Here is a 25,259-nt window from a genome sequence, read left to right on the forward strand (position 1 = left end):
TGCATGTTTTCTTTGCAATTACACTTGAGTGCTGGGTCCAGGGTTGCTCCTCTGAAATAGTAACACCCAGGAATTTAAAGTTGGTAACCTTCTCCACCTCTGAACCTCCAAGGAGGACTGGTTTATAGACCTTTGGTTTTCCTGTCCTGGTCAATAATCAGTTTCTTGGTCTTGCTGACTTCGAGTGAGAGGTTGTTGTTATGACACCACTCAGGCAGATTTTCAATCTCCCTCCTCCATGCTGATTCATCACCACCTTTGATTCAGCACATGACAGTGGTGTCATCAGCAAATTTGAATTTGGCATTGGAGTTGTGCTTAGTTACACAGTTATAAGTGCAAAGTGAGCAGAGCAGGGGGCTAAGCATATAGTCTTGTTATTTCAGGTGTATTCATCCAGATCAATAATGCTTTTTAAAAAAAAAAGTAGCTGTAGTCCTGCCACCAGTCTGTGGAGAATGTCACTGTTTGGTGTTAATATTTTTAATTAGTGATCAGTTTATTTCTTAGCTATTATGTCCTTTTCAGTTTTGCAGAGTTTAACTTTTTAAACAAGACTGTTTGTGAAATACTATTTAAACGACTGCACTATTCTCATCAGCCCTCAGTGCTAATTTGAAGAACTCAGCCAGTTTGCTCAATTTCCCTGTAATAAGTCCAAACTGATATTTATAGAAAACTACATTTTTTATACCTGTGGTGAACTACATATACCTGTCTAGACACACCCCCCAGCTGACTGCTCCCGTGGCTCCTCCGACGGACCCCGGTATAAAGGCGATTGGAGACACAGCCCTGCCCTCAGTCTCCAGGATGTAGCGTGGTGGTCATTTGCTGCTTGTTCATTCTTCCAGCCAATAAAAGCCTATATCTCGTCTCACGTCTCCGAGAGTTATTGATGGTGCATCAATTTTATTGGCTGAAAGTTTTAAAACATGGAATATTTTACGTCTCGAAAAATTAGACTTGGTCCCCCAAGCTCCAGAAGCAGCTCTTGCCTTTGAACTCAGGCTTGCATGCTTCCAATCATACTTGGAAGTGATTCCAGTGACTGAACCTGCCACAATGTACAAAATCCTCCTTTCCAGAGTCAGTCCGAAAGTATTCTCCCTTATCAGAAACCTGCTATACTCCCTTGAGGACATCAGGACGATGACCAGGGACTGCCAAGTCTGCGCTGAGTGCAAACCGCACTTCTACCGTCCTGAAAAGGCGCAACTTATCAAGGCCACCCGCCCCTTTGAGCGACTGAGTGTTGACTTTAAGGGCCCCCTTCCCTCCACCGACCACAATGTCTACTTTCTCAACATTATCGACGAGTACTCGCGGTTCCCCTTTGCCATCCCCTGCCCCAACACCACTGCCACATCCGTCATAAAAGCCCTGCGCCAGCTCTTCACTCTGTTTGGATATCCCTGCTTATCCACAGTGATAGAGGGTCCTCCTTTATGAGTGATGAGCTGTGCCAGTACCTGCTGGCTAGGGGCATTGCTACTAGTAGGACCACGAGCTGTAATCCCCAGGGAAATGGACAGGTGGAGAGGGAGAATGCCACAGTGTGGAAGGCCACACTTTTAGCCCTTAAGTCAAAAGGGTTGCCGGTCTCTCGATGGCAGGAGGTCCTCCCCGAGGCACTCCACTCTATCCGCTCTCTTATGTACGTCCACCAATGCCACCCCTCATGAGCACCTATTTTATTTTCCCAGGAAGTCTGCCACTGGGACCACCCTACCGGCTTGGCTGACATCCCCAGGGCCAGTGCTGCTCCGGAAACATGCGCGGAGCAATAAATACTCCCCGCTGGTCGAGAGGGTTCACCTACTACTTGCGAACCCCCAGTATGCCTACGTGGTCTTACCTGATGGGCGGGAGGACACGGTCTCCGTCCGCGACCTGGCGCCCGCAGGAGCAGCAGACCACTACCCCGAACACTCCACGGTAACTATGAACCCTGTACCCGAGGTGACACCGCGCACACCAAGCCCTACACAGACTCCTCACGACACTCCCATACCGGGCGCCTCGCACACGCAGATACCAGGCACCTCACACACGCATGAGGGATCACTGACGCCTAGTGGGCTGACACCTCTAGTCAGGCCGGAACCAACGCAACCACCGTCTCCAGTGCAATCACAGCCGGTGCTACGTAGATCGCAGTGACAGATTCGACCACCTGATAGACTTAACCTGTAAATATACTTGTAAGAAACTTCGCCCCATGGGGACTCTCTTTTAAAACAAAGGGGGGGTGAATGTGGTGAACTACATATACCTGTCTGGACACGCCCCCCTGCTGACTGCTCCTGTGGCCCCTCCCACTGACAGTGGCTCCTCCCATGGACCCCGGTATAAAGGCGATTGGAGACACAGCCCCGGCCTCAGTCTCCAGGATGTAGCGTGGTGGTCATTTGCTGCTTGTTCTTTCTTCCAGCCAATAAAAGCCTATATGTCGCCTCACCGAGAGTTATTGATGGTGCATCAATACCAAATCATTATTTCCAGAATATTGCCTTTTTAAATTTTGCCAGACATAAGATTATTTGTAGTTGTTGAGTTTTCTGTTTTCTAATCTTTTGTAGTTTTTGTTTCTTTTGTCGTTCTCTGATAATATTTCACTAGAATTGGAAAATTGTGACCAGAACTTCTGCTATTTTCTTTTATCAACCTTGTTGACCTGTGGTCCTGTCTGGACTTCAGTTTGAGGATTGCTAATATTTAAAATCTAGTTTTACCTTCTGTATCTCTGTAGCATTGATATTTTTGTGTAGTAACAGCATTTCATTTTTTCATATAATTGTTGATTTTTACAAATAACTGGCAGCACATAAGAGCTAAATGTGCAATAACTGCATGAGACTAAGCAATGCAAATCATTTATTTGGTAGAAAATAACCTTATCAGTTTTGTGTAAACCTTTGACTCTTGATATTGTCACATGATTAGTTGGCCCATAGAATTACTGTTTTGTCTGTTTTCTATCTTTAGGCTTTCTTCCTTTTTCTGCATGTATCTAAATCCAGTTTTCTTTTCCCCATTGTTTTGTTACGGTCATGTTAAATTATATTATTTGTAGGCCAAGGCAATGTTAGATTGACATTTGTGGTCAGAATCATGTAATAGTTATTGTTGTAACTTATAGGTATGATAGTAGGACTTTATTCTTGTAATTTGCGCAGCAAGACATTCACTTGTTTTCAAAAAGAATGGATGGGTGGATTTTTTGGTAAATTAGTTCCCAAAAGCTCATCAGATGATTCATATTATGAAAGTAAAACACGGTGATTAAATAATCTATAATCCTACTAATATTGAAGGATAATTTTCCAAAGATAGATCTCGGTGTTCTATTGAAATTTTGTTTTGAAGTAAATGCATATTAACTGCTTGCAACTTTGTCATTGAATGTTGAAATGTAGTGTATTTGTCTGTTGTGGGGGAAATAATTTTATTTATTGAGATACACCGTGGAGTAGGTACTTCCAGTCCTTTGAGCCACATTGCCCAGATATCCCACAATTTAATGCTAGCCTAATCATGGCTAATTTATAATGGCCAATTAACCTACCAACTGGTACGTCTGTGGACTGAAGGAGGAATCCAGAGCACCCGGAGGAAACCCACACGGTCATGGGGAGAAATATACAAACTCCTTACAGGCAGCAGTGGGATTTGAACTGGGGTCACATGTACTGTAAAGCGTTGTGCTAGCCACTACGCTACAATTTAGAACATGATATTGGAGTGAGAGTACTGACGTCGTGCAGAACAGTTGATGCCCTCATGAACTGGGCTTTCGGTTTGGTGTAAAAGAGGTAAATTGAATTTTCCTTATTTTTTTGTTTGGCAAATAGTTGGAGTGGTCATGCACTGGATCCCCAACAGAGTTGGACCTTTCAGTTAGCAGTGATCATATCCATTGGTGTTAATTACGGCTTTCTGTTTTCACTATTTCTCTGAGTAACTAGTGCAGTAACTTGTAATCCTGTTTGACAATTGCCATAAATATGTTTTATTTCCACAAGATATTTGATAAATATCAGTGACACAGCTATTGGCGTGCTGTCACATACTCCAGAGTTTGATCCTGATCTTGGATGCTTGCATTTTTTCAGTTGTTACATTTTCCCTGTAATTGTATATTTTTTTTCAGATGCCCCAATTTCCTTCTGCATGGAAGTATGCGCTAGTTGATAGCGCAGTTAGCTACTGTAAATTCTCCCTGGTGCAGGTGGCTAGCAAGAGAATTGGGAGTGAAGAATATTTGCTAGGGATGGAAGAGGAATAATTTGGATGGGTGTATTTAGCTTGATGGTGTGAATATGATGAGAAAGGGTCTGTTTCTGTGCCGTGCAACTATGATTCTCTAATATTAACTGTACATTGTAATCATCCACTTTTTTAAGACTTGTCATGTTACTGAGTTCTGATTAAATTTTCACAAGCTGCATTAGGTATCATGTTGAATTATCAAGTGTATTGCATTCTAGTCAGTGTTCTGAATGATTTCCAAATATCAGTTGGAAAATGTGGCTCTTAACAGTACATTTAAAAAAAAAGTCATTGAGATACTTCTGTCATGAAACCAAATTTTTGTTAATATACTGTTTCAAGTGCCTGATCTAAATAGTAATGTGAAATAAAGGTAGGAGTTGATCATCCAGCTCTTTGAGCCTACTCGCCATTCATCAAAATCATGCCGCTTTTTAAATCTTGGTATCCTTTTTCTCAGCGATCCTCTTTTCCTTGGGTCCCTTAATATCCCAACATCTATTAGTCTATTTTAAATGAGCATAATGAATCTATGCTTTCATATCATCACATGCTTGTTGAAGAGATTTCTCTTTTCCGTCATAATAAGCCAAATCCTTAATTCAAGATGGACAATTGGTTCTGAATGACTCAATGAGGTAAAAGATCTTCCTGAATGCAACTAGTCAAGTCTGTTAGAATTTTATAACTTGCAATGACATGTGCTCTCATTCTTTTAAACGCTAGCAAACACAATCCCAGTCTACTCAATTTCATAAACCTGCCATTCTTGGAACCATTCCAGTGAATCCTTAGTGCGTTCTCTCCATGTCAAGCACATCAAAAGTGCCACCCACATCATCTCATGTATATCTCGCTCTCATTAGCCTATAACGTATTTGTAATAAGTACATCAATGGAAGTAGTCATCAGTCTGTTTTAAAATTTTAAAAAAACCTTGCCTAGCATGTAATAAAGTAAGATCTACTTAACACAAATGCATGGAAATATGTAGGTCATGTGAGTGATAGGAATGCAATGCAGAATGTAATAAAATGTGGACAAGGGGAAAATATTGAAAAATACATGCAAGTTTTTATAATTTGAGCAAGCAAGAAAAGCGGCCAATAGGAGATGGTTACAGCATTAAGAAAATGCTGCATTTTTAGCAACTACAAATCATTGTCTAACATTGTATAACATCACTTGTCAATTAATAACCCAGGGATGTTATTCTAAAGGCATTAATTTTAACGTACTTGAAGACTAAATTTTGGATAATAGTTTCAAATCCCAAACCTCATCCCAGGTTGGTTCAGGTTTTACCACATCCTAAATATGATTTCCTGTCAAAGTCATTGCAGATAATTGTATCATAGCTCCTTTTTCAGCGAGGAAGTGGAAGAACCCTCCATCAGTTGAACATTTAAATGTTCAAAATAAATTTTAATTTCTATTCTTTGCTCTAGTGTCTTGTAGAAGTATTCAGTTCCTAACCATTTGTTCACATAAATGAGTATTACGACTAAGAATCTTGATCTGTTTAACTGAGATTTTTTATATGTGAATCACATGATATGAGTAATTGTCATGGGCAGTTTGCAATTTCAGTTTGACAGGCTGGGCGACAGCAAAATCTTTTAACTGATAATTAGTATTTTAATTTGAAAGTTTATTGGAATAGTTCTAAATATCTGTTTTTGCTCTCAGCATTGTATACTATAAGCTAATAGCTGTGCAAGACGAATAATGGTTGACTGTTTTGAACAACACACTCCAAAGCACTGTCGACATTTCGGGCCGAGACCTTTCGTCAGGACTGTTTTAAACTCTTGTCTTCTGTGAATGGGTGACTGGTCAGCTCAAAATTTCACTCTGGGTAGAATATGAAGCTGCCCATCTTGAATTGCAGATAGTAATCTGATGTAATTGAGTATTCTCTCTTGAGACCCAAGATTTTAAAATTTTATATCAATGAACGTTGTTAACTTTATTTTTACTAAAACAAAATTTTATAGATGCTGATTTTTAATAATTGTTGCTTGTACTTGTTTTCACAAATTTTAAAACTTCGATTCGGAATGAACTACTTTCAAGTACCGGTGATTTTTCGATTGATGTAATGAGCATAAGATTGTCTTGTGATTTTGGGTATTTTAACAAAAATGCTCAGTCATTTGTACAACATTTGTGGACAAAGAAACAGTTGATGTTTCGTGTCAGTGAGACTGATAGCATCGTTGAATAAAAGTCATGAGTGAGAAACTGTTTTGGATTAAAAAAAACTGAACGGAGTAGTATTATACTTGAAAAATTGAAAGTTTTGGTTATGAGATCAGCATTTTTGTAGCTTTTATGAAACACATAAAATACTGGATGAACTTGGCAGGCCAGGCAGCATCTGTGGAAAAGAGTGCAGTCAACATAATGGGACAGACCCTTCAGCAAGGGACACACACAAAATGCTGGTGGAACACAGCAGGCCAGGCAGCATCTATAGGGAGAAGCACTGTTGACGTTTCAGGCCGAGACCCTTCGTCAGGACGAAGAATCTCAGCCCGACATGTCGACAACGCTTCTCCCTATAGATGCTGCCTGACCTGTTGCGTTCCAACAGCATTTTGTGTGTGTTGCTTGAATTTCCAGCATCTGCAGATTTCCTCATGTTTGCCCTTCAGCAAGGGTACTCTTTTCCATAGATGCTGCCTGGCCTGCTGAGTTCCTCCAGAATTTTGTGTGCGTTGCTTGGATTTCCAGCACCTGCAGATTTTCTCCTGTTTGTCAGTAGCTTTTATTTCTAGTTTCTGTTTCCTTGTAATGCAGTCTTGGATGTTCCCTGGATTGTGCCGTTGCTTTTTGTGCATCAACTTGTTTTTGTATTTGGAGATGTGTGTTTTAGCAATAATGTAGAAGATATTTAAATAAAGGTAATGAGACTGTTAGAAACATAGATACTCAGTGGACTGAATGAGTGAGGGGCTTTGCAGCATTGCTTAGTTTTAACAGTGCTTTATGATTTCAACTTGACCAAATACCCTGGTGAGAGCGTTTATTTTATTGACCAGGTTTCCAAGATTGTTTAAAAACATGAACAACCCACTCGAATTCCTGCTTGATTGCAGGAATTGTTTCTGAAATTGCAATGAACGAAAATCAAGTTTATTTCCACTGACATATGTCATGAAGTTTATTTTGTGGTGGCAATATAAAATAAGACACAAAAATTGCTATAAGTTAGAATAAATAGTGCAAAAAAGGAATAGAGAAGATTTATTCATGGACCCTTCAGAAAACTGATGGCAGAAGGGAAGAAACTGTTCCTAAAATATTAAGTGTAGGCATCGGGTTCCTGTACCACCTCGCCAATATTAATATTGAGAAGAAAGCATGTACTGGATGGTGAGGGTCTTGAACAATCGATACCACTTCCTTGAGGTATCACCTCTGAAAGATGCCTTCGATGGTGGTTTGTGCCCATGAAGGAGCCAGCTGGGTCTGCAACCATCTGCATACTCTTGATCTTGCACATTGGAGTCTCCATATCAGGTGAACTCTCCCTGCCCAGACGAAGGTCATCGAACTGCCTCTCCAGTTCCCTAACGCGGTTCCTATGGAGCTGCAGCTCGATGCACCTGGTGCAGATATGGCTGTCCGGGAGGCCGGGAGTCTCCCACATCTGACACTGAGCACAGAAAACCGGCCTAACACACATACTTTCTGTCTGTATTCTACATAAGTAACAAGTAAAGGAAGCAAATAGAATTTGATGCTAATGGAAGTTGTTAAAAAGGTAGGACAGAATATAATCAGGTAGCTGGGGAAAAAAGCAATCATTTATTTGAAATAGCATGCAGCCTTAATATGTGATGAAATGTTTTCGGTGATTTGCATTGGTGCTGAAGCTTGATTCAATCCAGGGCAATGCAGTCTGGTGAATAGCACCTAACTTATCAACCCAAGTGCCCATTTCTTCCACACCAGCATAGCATGACTTTAATGTCTACATCTATAATAAACTGTGGATTAAACTTACTTAGTATCTCTTAAACTTGTGCTCTTTTCCACCTATGAGGCCACATCAGAAAATCCACAGAAACACGAAAACCTGATTATTTCCTCCAAGTTGAATATCATCCTAACATGCAGAAATATTGCCATTTCTTCATTACTAGGTCTAAATTCTATAAGTACTTCCCCAACAAGAGTGTACTTCACCAAAAGGACTGCAGTGATTTACAAAGGTTACTCATCACAACTTGAGTGCAGTTTAGAATAGTCTTTCTGGTTTTGGTTTATCATTGTCGCCAAGATAAAGTGAAAAGCTTGTCATGAATACTGTTTAAGCAGGTGAAATTATTACACAGCACATTGTTGTTTTAGTTTGTTCTACCTCAATGTAGAACAAAGTGTAAAAGCTACCAAAAAGTGCAGTGCAACTGAACAAAGTGGAAGGTCATAGCGAGGTAGATTAAGATACAATCAGAATCAGGTTTAATATCACTGGTGTGGGTCATGAAATTTGTTTTGCAGCAGTAGTGCATAGTAATACACAAAAAAAAACTAAATTACCATAAGAAATAAGGGCAAAAAGAGCAAAAAAGGAAAAAAAAGGGAGTGTTTATGGGTTAATTGTCCATTCCAAAATCTGATGGTGGAGGGGAAGACGCTGTTCTGAAAACATTGTCTCTCTCTTCAGGCTCCTGTACCACCACCTTGATGGCAGCATTGTGAAGAGGGCATGTCCTGGGTGATGGGGGTCCTTAATGATACTGCCTCCTTGAGGCATTGCCTTTTGAAAATGTCCTTAATGTTGGTGAGAGTAATGCCCATGATGGAGCAGGCTGAGTTTGCAACATTATGCAGCTTTTTTTCAATCCTGTGCAGTGGCCCTTCCATACCATACAGTGATGTAAGCAGTTAGAATGCTCTCTACGGTACATCTGTAGAAATTTGTGAGTATTCAGTGACAGACCAAGTCTCCTCAAGCTCCTTATGAAATATAGCCACTGTCGTGTTGCCTTTGTAATTGGATCAGTATGGTACATCTACGCAGATCTTCAGAGACATTGATACCCAGGAACTTTCCACTGCTGATCCTTTGAGGACTGGTGTACGTTCCGTCAACTTCCCGTTGCTGAAGCCTGCAATCATTTCCTTCATCTCAGTGATGTTGAATGCAGGGTTGTTGTTGAGAAACCACTCAACCAGCTGATTGATCTCCCTCCTGTATGTACACTTCCCTTATTGAGAGACGAGATAGAGCGGATCGGAAATAATATCTCAGGCTCACAGATAATGAACACTGGCACACCTCAAGGGTGCAAGCTAAACCCACTGCTCTAATCTCTCTACACCCAAGATGGTGTGGCCAGACACAGCTCAAAATACCGTCTACAAATTTGGCGATGACGCAATTGTTGTAGAACTTCAGATGGTGACGAGGTGGTAACAGAAGTGAGATAGATCAGCTGGTTGAGTGGTGTGGCAACAATAAACTTGCACTCAACATTATTGAGACTAAGCAATTGATTGTGGACTTCAGGAAGGGGAAGTCAGGGGAAGACACCAGTCTTCATTAAGCGATCAGCAGTGAGCAGTTTCAAGTTCCTGGGTGTCAATGTCTCTGAAGGTCTATCCTGGGCCAAACATATTGATCCAATTACAAAGAAGGCACTACAATGGCTGTATTTCATTAGGAGTTTGAGGAGACTTAGTATGTCATCAAAGACTTCCAAGTTGCTACAGATTTACTGTGTAGAACATTCTAACTGGTTGCAACACTGTCTGGTACAGAGGGGCCACTGTACGGGATCAGAGAAGATCGTAAACTCAGCCAGCTCCAATATGGGCACTTGCTTCCCCAGCATCAAGGATACCTTCGAAAGGTGATGTCTCAAAAGGGCGGTATCATTCATAAAGGACCCCATTACCCAGGGCATGTCCACCTCTCATTGCTTCCATCAAGGTGGAGGTACAGGAGCCTCACACTCAATATTCCAGGAACAGCTTTTTCCCCTCTGCCATCAGATTTCAGAATGGACATTGAACCCATGATCACTATTTTTTTTCAGTTTTTTAAAAATTATGTATTACAATGTACTGCTGCCACAAAACAACACATTTCATGATATTAACTCTGATTCTGAAAACTGCAGTCTGACTAACAGAATGCAGAAGAAGACAAACTGCAAATGATGATGAAGCCTCCATTGGCCATGGACATAGTGTCCTAGCTGTCTAGATACACAAGCCAGGATAGTACAATATGGAGAGCAAGCTGTTGCCCTTGTAGCAAACTCCTCCCTCTCGACATATCCGATGAACCCAAATGAGTGGCAGTGACCAATATGGTTCAGCACCAGCAGCATTGCAGGAGTTGCCATTCAGCGTTGAACTCAACATAGGGCTGCCTTAGAGACTCCAGCTCTGGAATTTTCCCTCAGGGTTTACTCCAGAAGCCTTCTCCATTGAGTGGGTGTAGCCTCAAGTTAGTGGAGGTTTAAGATCAGAATTTTCCTTCTACAAGATGTGCTGCCATCCATGACTGACCAGCCCCAACTGCCCAAAGAGTCTGGTTTTAAGGTGCCAGTATCCTACCTTTGCCTCTTCCCCTGTCAATTGAAATGGTTTTGTCAGGATTAGTGGCTAAGCCGCATGGTAACTTGGTTGTGAGAAGCTATTTGAGGTGCATGCCATTGGGAGCATTTAATAGGTAGTGGGAGCTTGTCCCCATTACCACCCCTGGCTATAACAACCTGAAGGAACTGTGCAAATGCTACTACCGATAATAAATAATACCGAGAGCATGAGTGTTAGAGCCCTTGAAAGTGAGTCAGTTGGTAGTGGAACAAGTTGAGGTGAGTGAATATATCCACGCTGGTTCAGGAGCCTGATAGCCTGATAGTTGAAGGGTAATAACTGTTCCTAAACCTGATGGTGTAGGACCTATCCAATACCCTTTTCCTGATGACAGCAGCAACAAGGGAGCATGTCGTGGATGGTTTGGAGGAAAGTGACCTGAGTTTTGTAGGATTCATTGCCTGAAACTTGTGTGGCGCAAGTATTGGTTGCCTCTGAATGTCCTGGGTTTGGAGCATATGGGAACAGACTGCTTCATAAACTGAGGAGGTGCAAATGGAATAAATGTTCGTCAAGAGTGAACCGTTCTTCAGCTGACCTTGAGAGCAGGTCTTTGAAGAAGTAGTTGAAGGTGATTGTGTGTAGCGTGGTTCCACAAGATGAATGGCTTCTAGGAAGCATGGTATTTTCCTAACATTGATATGACAATGGAGCTCAGGTCCTCTTGGCTGCAATTTTACAAGGATTCATTTATAGCACTCATCGTCCCATGTTTTCTTTGCATTCAATATACCTCTGCAATTCAACTGTTTTGTCCTCTTTGGGTTAAGACTATAATGAGATCTGTAGTTGATTGGCCTTGCAGAGTTCAAACAGTAAGTGACTGAGTGCTTGATGGGTCAATGAAATGCATTTCCACGGAGAATAGATTTGACAAGGTTCCAATCGGCTAGATACGAGCTATATTGATATTTCAATTAAGGTCAGTTTTTGAACACACCAGAGATCTAACCTGGGGTTTTCCTATTCAGTATATCTGAACTGTGTCTCATAATCAGTGAGGGAGTGTTTAAAGCGAATGTTTTATGCATGTTGGCCAGTTTCAAGCATTGGTGCAAGCTACTAAAGATAAGGTTGTAATGCTTTTTGTAAGCTTCATTTTGTTTTGTTTTTGTGTGATGCAGACTGGTGGCTTTCAAATGTGTGCATATGAGGATTGGTAATATTAAGCACTTTATTGATCCCAAGTGGGAAATTATTTCATTACAGCAGCAAAATTAGAAAAAAACACTTGATAATAATATATATAACCATATAATATTAACTAATTCTAAAGTACAGAATAATAATATGCACAATAATAATTTACCAATGTGTAATAATGTGCAGTATTGATGTACAAAATAATATAAGACTGTTGTACTATGGTGTGTTATGTCGCACAGAAATGAACTGTTGTATATGCTTGCTGCATTTGGTAGGAAAGATTTTCTGTAGTGGTCCTTGTGGCAACGGAGCTAAGTTAGCCTGTTTGAAAGGGTGCTCTGCTGCTTATTCAGTAGGTCATGGAGAGGATGTGCCTGATTGCCCATAATGGCCAACAGTGACCACTAACTCCAGAGTTTGGGTTGTAGCCAAGGATGGATCCAGCCTTTTTGATGTGTTTACTTAGTCTTCTTGCATCACCAGCACTGATGCTACTCTCCCAACATTAATCATTATTTGTAAAATGATTTCAAAATTATTTTTAAAAAACGTATATTCTAAGTTGTCAAATGTTGCCATTACCTTGAGGAATAGATTTATTGATAACAATATATCAGAATCAGGTATATTATCACCAGCTTTGCAGCGACAGTGCAGTGCATACATAAATTACTGTAAATTACAAAAAGAAAGACTTTTTAAAAAAATGCATAAAGAGAGCAAAATAATGTTAGTGTTTATGTGTTTGTGGGCAGTTCAGAAACCAGATGGCAGAGGGGAAGAAGCTGATCCTAAAAAAATTTGAGAGTGCATCTTTAGGCTCCTATACCTCCCAGATGGTAGCAGTGGAAAGTGGGCATGTCCTGGATGGTGAGGGTCTCTAATGATGGGTGCTGCCTTCTTTTGGCACTGCCTTTTGAAGATATCTTTGTTGATAGGGAGGCTAGTGCTCAAGTTGGAGCTGGCTGAGCCTACAATGCTCTGCAGCTTTTATTAAATTCTGTGCATTGGAGTATTCATACCAGGCTATGAGTCTGTATTCAAACCAGTCAGGATACTCTCCACAGTACATCTGAAGAAATTTGCTGGTATTTGGTAACATACCAAATCTTCTCAAACTCCTAATGAAATATAGCTGCTGGTATGCCTTTATAAATGCATCAATTATTGGGCCCAGCATTGATCCCTGAGATTTTGAAGCTGCTCACCCTTTACACTGTTGAGCCCTTGAGGACTGGTGTGTGTTCTCATGTCTTCCTCTTCCTGGAGTCCACAATCGTTTCCTTGGTTTTCCTGGCATTGAGTGCAGGATTACTGGCCTTTGACAAGGTTCCGCACGGAAGGTTAGTTAGGAAGGTTCAATCGTTAGGTATTAATGTTGAAGTAGTAAAATGGATTCAATAGTGGCTGGATGGGAGATGCCAGAGAGTAGTGGTGGATAACTGTTTGTCAGGTTGGAGGCCGGTGACTAGTGGTGTGCCTCAGGGATCTGTACTGGGTCCAATGTTGTTTGTCATATACATTGATGATCTGGATGATGGGGTGGTAACTTGGATTAGTAAGTATGCAGATGATACTAAGATAGGTGGCGATGAGGATAATGAAGTACGTTTTCAAAGTTTGCAGAGAGATTTAGGCCAGTTAGAAGAGTGGGCTGAAAGATGGCAGATGGAGTTTAATGCTGATAAGTATGAGGTGCTACATTTTGGTAGGAATAATCCAAATAGGACATACATGGTAAATGGTAGGGCATTGAAGAATGCAGTAGAACAGAGTGATCTAGGAATAATGGTGCATAGTTCCCTGAAGGTGGAATCTCATGTAGATAGGGTGGTGAAGAAAGCTTTTGGTATGTTGGCCTTTATATATCAGAGCATTGAGTATAGGAGTTGGGATGTAATGTTAAAATTGTACAAGGCATTGGTAAGGCCGAATTTGGAGTATTGTGTACAGTTCTGGTCACCGAATTATAGGAAAGATGTCAACAAAATAGAGAGAGTACAGAGAAGATTTACTAGAATGTTACCTGGGTTTCAGCACCTAAGTTACAGAGAAAGGTTGAACAAGTTAGGCCTTTATTCTTTCGAGCGTAGAAGGTTGAGGGGGGACTTGAGATATTTAAAATTATGAGGGGGATAGATAGAGTTGATGTGGATAGGCTTTTTCCATTGAGAGTAGGGGAGATTCAAACAAGAGGACATGAGTTGAGAGTTAGGGGGCAAAAGTTTAAGGGTAACACGAGGGGAAATTTCTTTACTCAGAGAGAGTGGTAGCTGTGTGGAACGAGCTTCCAGTAGAAGTGGTAGAGGCAGGTTCGGTATTGTCATTTAAAGCAAAATTGGATAGGTATATGGACAGGAAAGGAATGAAGGGTTATGGGCTGAGTGTGGGTCAGTGGGACTAGGTGAGAGTAAGCGTTCGGCATGGACTAGAAGGGCCGAGATGGCCTGTTTCCGTGCTGTAATTATTATATGGTTATATTATATTATTGCGACACCACTCAACCAGCTGATCTGTCTCACTCCTGTATGCCACCTCATCATCATCTGACGACCTAGCAACAATAGTTCTGTCATTGACAAACTTTTAGCTGGCATTTAAGCTGTGCTTAGCCTCACAAGCACGAGTGTAGAGAGAGCAGTACAGTGGGGCTAAGCCTGCATTCTTGCGGTGTGCCTGTTTTGATTCAGTGAGGAAGAGGTGTTACTTTATATCTGCATTGACTGTGCTCTCCCGAAGAGGAAGTCAAGAATCCAGGTCTTTGCTTGGGCAGGAATTAATTCTTGCCATGACCAACCTCTCAAAGCACTTCATAGTAGATGTGAGTGCTACTGTACAATAGTTGTTGAGGGAGCAAATCCTGCTCTTGGGCACTGGTATGATTGTCACCCTTTTGAAGCAGCTGGGAACCACTGACTGAAGCAGTGAGAGACTGAAGATGTTCTTGAACAGTCCTGTCACTTGTTTGACACAGATTTTTAGTACCCTGCCAGGTACACCATCAGGGCATGACAACTTGCGAGGGTACATCCTCTTCAAAGATGTTCTAAAGTTGGCCTCTGCAACAGATATCACAGGATAGCCAAATGCTTAGGGAAAGATGCACCTTTTCAAAGTGTGCATAAAGAACCCACTGCATTAAGTGCAGACCCACTGACACTCAAATTGGCAGTCATAATTGGATCTGATCCTGCGATCTTAGTACTATGCAGGTTTATTATTCTGTCCTGCTGTTGCGTGGCTAAATGTGTGTATCACTGTGCTATGAGAATGCCATTATTTTGCAGATCCATTAATTTAAAGACCATCTCCCATTGGTCATGGTTGATACACCATTGAATATAAGGGAGCTACAAAGATTACCCTAAAGTTATGTACTATGATTTTTTAAAATCTATAGACTGTTGTGACTGATCTAAGGTCACCAGAGAGAGACACAGTGGAGTCAAATACAAAGTACATTACATTTTCATACGGTTAAGATCAAAGTTAACAGTAAGTGATTCAGTATAATTGCGATGATTACAATGATATTGTTTACTTCAATATTTTGTGTTAACAATGCTTCCATTGATTGCATAGTTACTGTGGCAGTCCCTTTGTTGGGACACAGTAATTTACACAGTTGGCCCAAGAACTTCTGGGGACAGAGATCCAAGACACCCAAATTAATGTTGCATAGGGCTGACTCTGAATACACAAATATCCCAACTATTGATTGATCAACAAAGCCATGTTCGATATGCTAAGTGACAACATCTTTTTCCCCAAGATGGCACTGCATGTACAGTGATATTTTGTGGGCAGCTCACAAAATTACTAGCTTTTCTTTTAAATATACTTATGGGCCTCGATCACTGAAATCCACAGCTTGCAACTTCTGTTTGTGAGGTGTATTCTTGAAAAATCTGAACGATCTGGCAATTTTACAGTCTCCTCAAAGGATTCAGCAAACTGTGTTCTCGAGAATGCTGGACTTCAGACTTGATTGAAGCATCAGGGCTTAAGAGCAAAAAAACAAACTTATGTTTATCTGTTGTAAGCGTTGAACCAGATTAAATAGATTAAGGTGTTAAGGCCAAGGGCAGAGGATAAGCCGAAGTTCAACTTACTTCTGTGTCAGCCAAGATTCCCTACCTGAGCCCGTCCAGTCGGTCAGGTTTTGACCCATTTCCGCTACCATCAAGCAGAAGGTGCAGGGGTCTTGGTTTCATGTCACCAGGTTTGTGAGTAGTTACTGCCATGCAGCTATCAGGCTCGAAGACTAGCTTCGCTTGCCTCAGCGCTGAACAGCTCTGTGGTTGTGGACGTACTTTTGGGTACTTTAGGGATGTACTTCTACGGTTCATATTTTGTGTATTATTTTTATTCTTTGCATGATTTGTTCTTTTTTTCACACATTGGATGTTTATTGGTCTCTGTGTGGGGATCTTTGAGGTTTTTTAATGGATTATATTGTTTCTTTGTTTTGTTTTGGTGGCAGCCTGTGAGAAGATGAATCTTAAACTTATGCATGGTATGCATACTTTGAAAATAAATTTATTTTGAACTTTGAAATTTGATCATCAGCCTGGTCTGTTGGTTTGAATTCGGCCACAATGATACAAATAATTGAGGTAATGTTGCCTGATATGATGCAGATCAATTAACGGAACCCCATTGTCTGATGTTCTGTTGATGTAGAAAGGAAAGTCTCATGGTCACATCATGTTGCAAACCGCATCTCTTGAGCAGTCATCCCCTTACTGTGGTCCATTAGTAGATAGTGCTGTATATAAAGCTGTACTTTTAAGCTCATACTGATTACTGCTTGCAATTTGTATTGAGAACTGAAGACTGGTTCTTGTTTGAATCAAATGAATTACATTCACAACTCCAGATAATCCCTAACAGATTCAGGTACACTTTTGCAAAACTAGTATGGTCTAGGGTTTCTCCATTCTTCCTGTGAATTTGAACCCAGCTTCAGTGGGTTCTGGGATATTGGGATGCTTAATACACGCATGCGCAGAAAGACCAGAAGTAAAACCCCGTAACCCAGAAGTAGAAATAATGTATGTGCACCAGGGGTCACCACCCTTTTTTGCACCGCGAACCGGTTTAATATTGACAATATTCTTGCGGACCGGCTGCCGGGGGCGGGGGGGGGGGGGGGTGGCTGTTAAACACGACTGGAATACAGCGATACTCAAAGCAGGTTCCTTATTCCAGTCTATTCCGCAGTTTAGTTTTCGTGGCTCTCAACACTTAGCTGCTGCCCCACTTGCTCACGTTTTTTCCGCTGGAAAAAAACTCAAAACGGGTTTGTTTTTAAGTGCAGGGTGCTTGGACTCAAGGTACCAAAGCAGTTTTGAGGGCTTCATTGCCTCATTAGACAGCCTCCCGCCCGCCTGCCACCAGATGCCTTGGCCAGGTGCTGCGGCGGTACTGGGGCTGCAGTGGTCGCAGTCCCGAGAGAGCAACCAACTGACTGAGCGAGGAGTGCACCCGCCCCCATTGTAGGATCTATCGGCCGACTAAAGTTTGTTTCAGTAGATTGCAGCAAGGTAGCTGCTCTGCTACTTATGAAACCCTGAGCCCGAATTAGGACGTTTGTGAAAATTTTAGCACCGGGTTCCCCACGAACATTCAGTGTGCTAAACAGGTTTAGAGGCGGCACCCATCTGTCCGCACTTCAGGCCAGTAGCAATGGTACTTCCCACCGGCTGCGTGAGGCCAACCAGTGATCCCTGGCGCAAGGGTGTCACTGTCACTGTGTTTAGGCGACTGATGACCTCGAGTGCGTTCAAGTTCAACAGTGGGCGTGAGAGAGAATGAGGAAAGGTGCAGCTGACTAATCGTTTCCTCGTGGCCCGGTGGTTGGGGACCACTGAAGTACACTGTGTAGTGTGGGGGAGCTACACGCATGCACACTGGGCAGAAAGATTGAAACTAAAACCCCGCAACCCGGAAACAATCTCTCAACAGTATTTGTGTATTTATTTTTCTTTTTTTTTGGGATCTACTGGGAAAGTCTCAAAGATCGACCAGTCGATCACGATCGATGGGTTGACAACCACTAGTATACACAAAGTAAATCCATCTTCAATGACAATCAAGCACCCATCATAACTAATGCTGCTTTAAAAAAAATTCTCTCTCGTTACCATAAACTCGCCATCACCTCTACTTTATTCTCCTGCCACCTACACACACGAGGCAGTTTCCAGTCACGAGTTCATTTAGTAACCAGCTGTATATTGACATATGGGAGGAATTTAGAGCACCAAAAGGAAACGCATACGGCCATAAGAAGTTAGTTCAAATTCCAAGCCGACACCACTGGGGTTGTGGTTGAATCTAGTTTTTAAGTGGTGAAGCATTAGTGCTAATTTCTGTGCCATTGTGATGCCTGACTGTTATAATCCATTGTCTTAATTGGTGTTTTATTTTTGGGGATTCTTGAAATGATTGTTGGAGAGCTGAGAAGAAAGAAAAGACAAATGGGGGAAAAAAAGCAGTCATGGTCTCCTCATACTCAAATGAAAGATATGAGTTCCAGTGATAACAATTAACCTATAAAAAACCCAGATTGAAGTAGCTACTGAAAGCTAGGAAATTTCTGGAAAATTACAGAAGCACTTTATCCTACTTACTGGAAAAAATGCTGATCAATTACATGTATGTAAAATTACAAGCAAGCATAGGAAAGTTGAACTACAAGAAAATACTAAATTCTACATACCACTTCAACGTGAACATTAAAAAAAATCGTTTACTTGCATCCTATGGCTTGAAAGAAGCTGACAGCAGAGATGAAGGTAGAATTCATTCATTTAAAAAAAATCAGTTGTGGTTATTTTCCATATTCTGAATGAGAGCTATCTGTCTATTGAGACAGCATAAAAATTTATGTCATAACATTTATTCACAAGTGATGATGAGGAGGGGAACTCATTCAGGCAGGCTTCTGTACCTTTACTTTTGCAATATGAGGCCTCCATTGGTCAGGATCGACCATGGATGTTGTGTCCCAGCTGTTGGTGATAAACAAGCCAGGGCAATACAGTATGGAGAATAAGCCATTGCCCATGTTGCTGGCTCTGCTTCTCCAGGCAGCTGATGAATCCAAAGGAATGACAGAGATCAATACAAGTTGGCACCACTGCGTTGCAGGAGTTGCTAGACAGCATTGAACTCAACTAGGACTGCCTTAGGGACTCCATCGCCAGAGTTTTCCTCATGATTTATCCTGAAGCCTTCCCCCTGAGTGGGTATAACGGCAAGGCAGTGGATATTTGAGATTTGCATTAATGAGCAGATTTACCAAATAAAGTGACCACTGAATGTGTTACCATCAGAAGTAATATACTGTATGTTAGCATCAAAGTCATAGTTCAAAGTACATTTATTAAAGTATCTATACTATATATAACCTTGAGATTCCTCTTATTGCAGGTAACCACAAAACAAACTCCATAGAACCCATTTTTTAAAAAGGCACTGAGACAAGTAAACCTCATGGAATAGTGAGTTGAACTTTGGTTCGTCCTTCACCCTTGGCTTTGATGCCTTGTTTGTTTAAATCTGACTTAGCACTTAAATTGGCCCAACATCAGTTGGTTTTTCTGCTTTCTGGCCCCAAGTTCTCTCCAGCAACAGCCATCGTGCATTCTTGAGAGTCCAGTTTGCCAAATCCTTCAGGATACTGCAAAAATGCTTGGTTGTGCAAACAGTTCAAATGTACAAGTCCTAAAAGGAAATTACAGGTTGCGGATTGCAGTGATCGTAGTCCAGAAAAATTGTAATTAATGAATAGTAACTTTGCTGTCTGGAAAGTGTTGCCATGGCTTGCCAACGCCACCTTTTTTAGACCATGTTGTGATATGGTAATGTGACAGAACCTCTTCCAGTTTTCGCCTTTAGCTTGTGGCAGAGGTCTTTGGTATGGTTAGGAAATTCCTTATTACCGAAACAGTTTTGAAGAACTGAACCTTGTATACATTTGTGTTGAGGGTAAAATGGCTGGAATAAGTGAAGGTGGAATGTAATGAATGACAGACAAGTTAAAAAAAATTGGCATGTGTAAAATAGTAAGATAATGCATACAATATTATGAAAAAAAGTTTAGTTTTTTTCAAAGGCCAATCTTAAAATTGCAGAGTAAGATGTCACTGGGAAAGCACACAGTCGGATGAATCAGAATCAGTTTTATTATCATTGATGTAAGTCATGAAAATGTGTTGTTTTGCAGCAACAGCACAGTGCTGGACATTAAAAAAGCTGTTACAGTAAAAACAATACTGGTGTCTCCCGTTTTTCAAATGTTCGCTTTACGAGAGCTCGCTGTTACGAAAGACCTGCATTAGTACCTGTTTTCGCTAACCAAAGAGGATTTTCACTTTTACGAAAAAAAGACGCCTGCTTTATACATGTGTTTACCTGGAGAAAGACTACCATGACCATGAAGCCTTGTGCGGGCAGTTGTGTGTATGTGCCGATTTTTTTCCCCTCCAAATCGATTTTGGCTCGCTGTCTTCCCTATCTGTTAAGTGAAACTACACCGTACATACAATATTCCTACTTTATATAGGCTATATATTTATTATATCATTCCTCTTTTTACTATATGTTCATGTTATTTTTGGTTTTATGTGTTATTTGGTATGATTTGGTAGGTTATTTTTTGGGTCTGGGAATGCTCAGAAATTTTTCCCATAGAAATTAATGGTAATCGCTTCTTCGCTTTACAACTTTTCGGCTTACGAAAAGTTTCCTAGGAACGCTGTACCTTTGAATAGCAGGGGAAACCCTGTACATAAAAGCAGTAGTTCATGGACCGCTCAATGGTCAGAGGGGATGAGCTGTTCCTAAAAAGTGGCATTTGTGTGTGTCTGTCTTCTGGCTCCCATACCTCCTCCCTCTATCTAGTTTGATTTTAAATGTGATAACTGAAAATTCTAAACTAAATTTGCAATTTGGTTTGGAGATAGTGCAAATTGAAGATTGGATCTAAGAATTTCTGTGGGATGTTCTGTATTTTAATTTCACATTTAGATTAGCATCATTTTAGATGTATTATTAATCTTGGGTTATAATTTCAGGATTTTTTTGGGTTATAATTTCAGGATTCCTTGGTCACAGTTTAAATGCTACTTTGTATTCAAATTGGAAAAAGTCATGGATGACTTCAGAGCTTCAGCTCCTGAACCTAGAGCTCCACCTAATCCGAACGTGGAATACATCCCGTATGATGAAATGAAGGAACGGATTCTTAGAATTGTTAATGGTTTCACAGGGTAAGTTGTTTTCTGTTTTTTAAAAGATGTTTATTCTTTATACAGTGCAATTGGTTGTGCAAAAATATAAATTCTTTCTATATTTTCAGTAATTCTTTCTAATTCCTTAATATGCCATTTTTAACCAAGATTCTCCATTGAGTTTCTTAATGCTACATTACAAAATTGTGTCATTTATTAATCATTAGATCAGTGATTTCTGGACATCTAACATACTTTGGGTGAGTTTATTTACTTAAATCTTGTCTGAGTTAAAGTAATCTCTCGACCAAGGAAAATGGGATTCCCTATCTAGGCTAATAATTTTGCACATGTTAAACCTCAGGTCTACTTTGGTCCAAAGAAAACAGCTAAAGCCTAATCAGTCTCTCTTGCCCTGTCAGTATCTTTATGCTGTCCTTTCCCTCTGGTGCTATCAGATTCTTTATGTAGTGAGGTGGCCAGAGCTGTTCACATATTGTAAATGGTGAAAAGAAGATTGCCATGTATGGTGTGCTGCCTTGTGGTATCTGCCTCAGCAGATGAAAGCACATATTGCATATGCTGCCTCAACCACAACTGTCTGTTCCACTGCTTTCAGAGCTCTGCAGCTATGTACTCCCTCAACCTTTATTTCATTTATTCATTTTTTAGGGTGTGTACATTGCTAAAAAGAGCAGCATTAATTGCCTAGGGACGGTTTGGAGAGCTAAATTTTCATCATGAATCCTCTGTAAAACTATTTCTGTGATATGTGGGGAGTTTAAGGATTTGGGCAAAATAAAGGAACATTGATATTCGGAAAGGAACTTGTATTTCCATTCACCTGATGCTGTTGTACCAACTTGGTAATGGAAGTTGCAGATTAATAGTACAGTCAAGCAACCACGAAAATGAGCTGAATCTTCAGGACCTCATTTGCCAGGTTGCCGCCCGATGTGCCAAAAGGCGTGGAAAGGAACAACATTTAAGGGGAAGCTAGATAAACACATTTCAGAGAAGTGCATAGGTAATTATAATGACAGAGAACATATTTGCAAGTTTGAAAAGACACTGACTGGTTGGGATGAATTTTCTTTGCTCTGCAGTAAATACCGAATAATTCTAAGTTAATTCTCATCAAGTAAAAATGTGCATCTTTTTAATGAGCTCGCCACATGCATTTCCTTTGTCCAATGATAGCCTGGTTAAATTTACACTGGGAGAAAGTTTGCACTTTAACCTGGGTACGTAACATGACAATGTTTACCTGGACCCCAGGACAGATGTCTTGAACCTTGCTGGAGGGATATGCTACTAGTGTGCATAACATTTCTGAATGCCTAATTATGGCAACAGGTACTGAAGGATTTATTAGTTCTGACTAATTACACTTGAAGTGTCTGCCAGATTTTTGTGGCTACCATCTGGAACGTCCAAAATTAAAGTATACTCTTGCATTTCTCAAATGTACCACCCTCCCTTCCTCTACTCCTGCATGACCTCCTGTTGACCTACTAAGGTAAAGTTCATTAGCTGTTGTATTGCTGAGTGGGCTTGGAGTGTGTCTGTTTGTACCACTGGAATTCTACTCAGTGCTTCAAACAGAATGAAAAGTGCACTTTGCTGTTCTGTCGCGTAACTGAAGTATTTAACCAAATTTAAGTCATGTGTACTGTATATGTACGGTAGTTGCTTGGAATCTTTCAGAAAAGTATTTAGCTGCATATGTGTTGCTAGAAAGGGATAGCTGATACGTAATAAACCCTAATCCTTCTCTTATTTACTGTGAACTTTATGAAAGATTTGTATGTAGTCACACAAAAAATCTCATTCATATGCTAAATTCTCAGAGTACTGGAGATGGTGTGCTTTTTGTCTGTATTTGATGAGTTTGTGGCTTGGCACTTCACATTTGTGACTGCTTCTTGATGCTGTTGAGATCATTAGTTGTATCTTTATCAACTTGTTTTCACTTTTGATTAAGTAATCAAATATATCGCTGTAACTATAAACCTATCCTTATAAACTTTGAACAATTTCTTTGTAATCATTTTCTTTTCATTTTCTGATTAGACCATTGCGAAATATTACAACTCTATTTACCTTGTAATGAACAATTTTGTATCCTGTGAGTACATTAAGAATGCACTTGCAAGTCATAGTTAATCCTATTAATCAAAAAAAAAGTTGCTATTCTGTTATTTGATAAAATACTTAATAGTTCACAAAATTTGGTACCAAACATTGGTACAATTAGTGATGAGTTTCTAATTAGGATGATGGAACTAGTATAACTTTATGACAGAGTAGTAACATGGAAACAGGGTCTCTGTCCACTGAGTCTGTGCTGACTATCACACTTTTTCTTAACAAAAGTATCCTCACCTTATTTATTCCACTACATTGACATGAACTCCCTCCAAATTCTGCCACTCATCTACAAACTGGGAACAATTTGCAGTGGTCTATCAACTTAAACTTGCACTTTCTTAGAAGGTGGAAATGCATCTTGTTGCAAAGAGAACCTACAAGTACCATACAGCACTGACAGTCAGTCTCGAACCTGGTTGTAGGATCTCAGGCAACAGTTATGTTAGCTTTGTCACTGTATGTGTTAGTATTTTGTCAATCCACTTTGCCATTTTTATCCATTTTCTTGATTATGGCTTGACATGTTTATTCCTTCTCTTTCATCTCTTAGGTGTGATTGCGATAATTACATTTTTTCAATAGATGCATTTAATGTCAGATATGTCTACAATATACATCTTGAAATTCTTTATCTTTGCAAACATCCACGAAAACAGTGCTCCAAAGAATGAATAATGACAGTTGAACATTAAAACCCCAAATCTTCTCCCCCCCCCAGCTCCCCAGCTCTCCCCTCCCATGCACAAGCAACAGCAAGGCAATGGCACCCCTCCGCCTCCATCAAAATAGCATTGGCACCCCCCCCCCCAAAACAAGCACCCAAGCATCTATAAAGACACAGGCTTGCAGTATCCCAAAGACTACTCATTCACCTGGTAATTCGACATACCATTCTCTCTTTCACACCCCCCCCAGAAAAAAAGGGAAAAAGAACTGTACTTTTTTCACAGAGGGGAGATGTAACAAGCAACTCACTGGTTTATGATGTTAAAAGTCTGTTGTGTCGCTTTTTCCAAGCTCTGCGCCCAGAAAGGTTCAGGTCTCTGGAAGCATAGCCCACGGCAGCTAACCTGCTGCTCTTGATGTTCTGTGTTCTCCCGTAATGCCTCAGTCAGAGGCACTGGTCTTGAATCAGCCTGTCTCCAGAGCTACGAAAATCTGGCACTCTGAAGGCGCACTAGATTTCCAGGCCACATCCTTAGGATAATAAAAAGCAGCTTATCGTGAGGCTGTGAGAGCAGGTCCCATTCCCGCAAAGAATTGATGTCAGAGGGTAACTCCAGGTCAGGGTTTTGAAAAAGAAAATGAGATATCAAAGATAGAAGTAGAGCTACTTCCAAAGATGCAAGCAAAGTAGTCGTTGTTTAGCACCATCATCACTTTGCTCCGTCTTTTCTCCCTCTTTCTGATTCTGTCATTGCAACTTAAAATGAACCCACCTTTGTCAGCTAGTTAGCCATCTGGTTTTTGTTGCCTAATCTGATTAATAAATTTAAATTACTTGCCTTGTTTTTGTGGTCAGTGACCAAATGGTCCTGCTCGCTTCTTAGATTGAAGTAAGTTGTCCAGTCTCTCCATTTCCAACACCATTCTGTGTTGGGTCTCAATCATCAAGCAGACAGATCACATCGAAGAACTACCAGTCAGTATACCAGAAGTACCCCCCTCCCAAAGAAAACTTTTAAAACTTTTGAGTGTGAAAGAAAGATGTTGAGCATGAAAGCAGGATTTGGAAACCCTTAAATTTGTTAAGAAGGATTAATGAGCAAATTATATTTAATCTATGAGGTCAGAAGTTAGTATGACTAAAGGTACTTTATAAACACATACTCA

The 25,259-nt window shown here is 40.6% G+C and overlaps 1 protein-coding gene across 4 annotated transcripts in view; it reads left to right on the top strand.

The window, feature by feature from the left end:
* LOC140741885 (serine/threonine-protein phosphatase 4 regulatory subunit 2-like) overlaps nucleotides 1-25,259 on the top strand; it is a 53,217-nt gene that overhangs the window by 9,172 nt on the left and 18,786 nt on the right. For 2 of the 4 annotated variants that reach the window (XM_073072397.1, XM_073072396.1), the window contains 2 exons: nucleotides 21,144-21,314; nucleotides 21,503-21,535. In XM_073072397.1, coding sequence (XP_072928498.1) covers nucleotides 21,144-21,314; nucleotides 21,503-21,535 — 204 coding nt within the window. The remainder of the gene's footprint in view (nucleotides 1-21,143; nucleotides 21,315-21,502; nucleotides 21,536-25,259) is intronic. The other 2 variants (XM_073072400.1, XM_073072398.1) reach the window with 1 other exon arrangement.

The sequence above is a fragment of the Hemitrygon akajei genome, chromosome 19, assembly GCF_048418815.1.
Source record: "Hemitrygon akajei chromosome 19, sHemAka1.3, whole genome shotgun sequence".
Taxonomy (NCBI): Eukaryota; Metazoa; Chordata; class Chondrichthyes; order Myliobatiformes; family Dasyatidae; genus Hemitrygon; species Hemitrygon akajei.